The sequence below is a fragment of the Sycon ciliatum genome, chromosome 6 (assembly GCF_964019385.1).
Source record: "Sycon ciliatum chromosome 6, ocSycCili1.1, whole genome shotgun sequence".
Lineage (NCBI taxonomy): Eukaryota > Metazoa > Porifera > Calcarea > Leucosolenida > Sycettidae > Sycon > Sycon ciliatum.
Window position 1 is genome coordinate 10,213,693 of NC_088648.1, and position 1,120 is coordinate 10,214,812.

Consider the following 1,120-nt stretch of genomic DNA (forward strand, 5'->3'; position numbering starts at 1 on the left):
TTGCTCCTCACTCAGCACATTCTGGGGCTGAATACATGTGCTGGCATGCTCTGGCGCTACACACCACAAGGAAACCCGACTCCAGTTGAGATGGCACCTTTTGAAGGGCGAATCTAGTACAACTGTTTAGAAACAAGCAAGAACACAGCCTTTCAAACTGTTCCACTGTTCATAGTAAGCGTATAGTGTGCTGGCGTGCTGCAGTATCTGCTTGGTGCTGACCAGCAAGTGAAATATCAGCACGCCGTACCGTGAATCCCTTGCAGTTAGCTGTCCAGCGAGGAAAGTCTCGAGTGGGGCCTCTCGATCTGCTCGCTCATTCGCCTGGCATTCAGTAGCACTTCATCGCCAAGGACTTCAATTCAAAACCGTTTTCACATTGCGCTTCAAGCCATTTTCCTCGTGAATTTGCTGCAAACGTATGAGCTCCGCTGCGCGCGTTCCCTTTGCGTGAGGCCCAGAAACAGCTAGTATCTCTGTACTTCGATTGGCTGGATCGATGTCGTCCAGGTTCTCCTCGCTATCGCCATCACGACTCTAACTGGAGACGATTTCTTCACCATATTCCGCAAGCAGCAGCTAGCGCAGAAATTTCGCCATCCCTGAGTGTAGGAAATGGAATCCGTTCGATCAGCTCAAAAACTCTTCGTTGTGACTAGAGCCAGTACTGAGGAGTAGCAGAGAATACTCTACCGGAAGCGCTTTGACTTCCCTGACTGCTGAAACCCTTCCTGCCATGACTGCTACTTCTTCAAACAAGCGAGATTCTCTTTGGTTCCACTTCACTGCACTCGATCGTCCACGCGACACAACCTTTTTACAAAACATCATTTTTCTCAAAAAAATGATTTTCACCCTAAGCCTGGTTTTCGCAGATTCTGGGCCATTTGTGGATGAATTAAAAATCATTTTTGCCCAGTAAATCGAATAGGCTTGGTGTAGTGCCGTACTGGTATGTACAGTGACTTTGTCTTTGAGTTTCCAGTGTTCTCTGTTGGTGTATCTACTGAAGTCAGATTGAAGTCACGGTGTGGCGTGTGCCAGTGTGTGGAGTTGTATTGAGTAGCCATGTCCAGACCAGAGTGTGTGTCATGCAGAAGTAGTGGTAAGCATGGCAAGC

The 1,120-nt window shown here is 48.1% G+C and overlaps 1 protein-coding gene across 1 annotated transcript in view; it reads left to right on the top strand.

The window, feature by feature from the left end:
- The first annotated feature begins 939 nt into the window (after positions 1-939).
- The window catches only part of LOC135818829 (E3 ubiquitin-protein ligase TRIM45-like), a 2,681-nt gene continuing 2,500 nt past the window's right edge, over positions 940-1,120 (top strand). The window contains exon 1 of the mRNA XM_065332053.1: positions 940-1,120. This exon is cut by the window's right edge and continues 2,500 nt beyond it. Coding sequence (XP_065188125.1) covers positions 1,069-1,120 — 52 coding nt within the window. The 5' untranslated portion in view covers positions 940-1,068.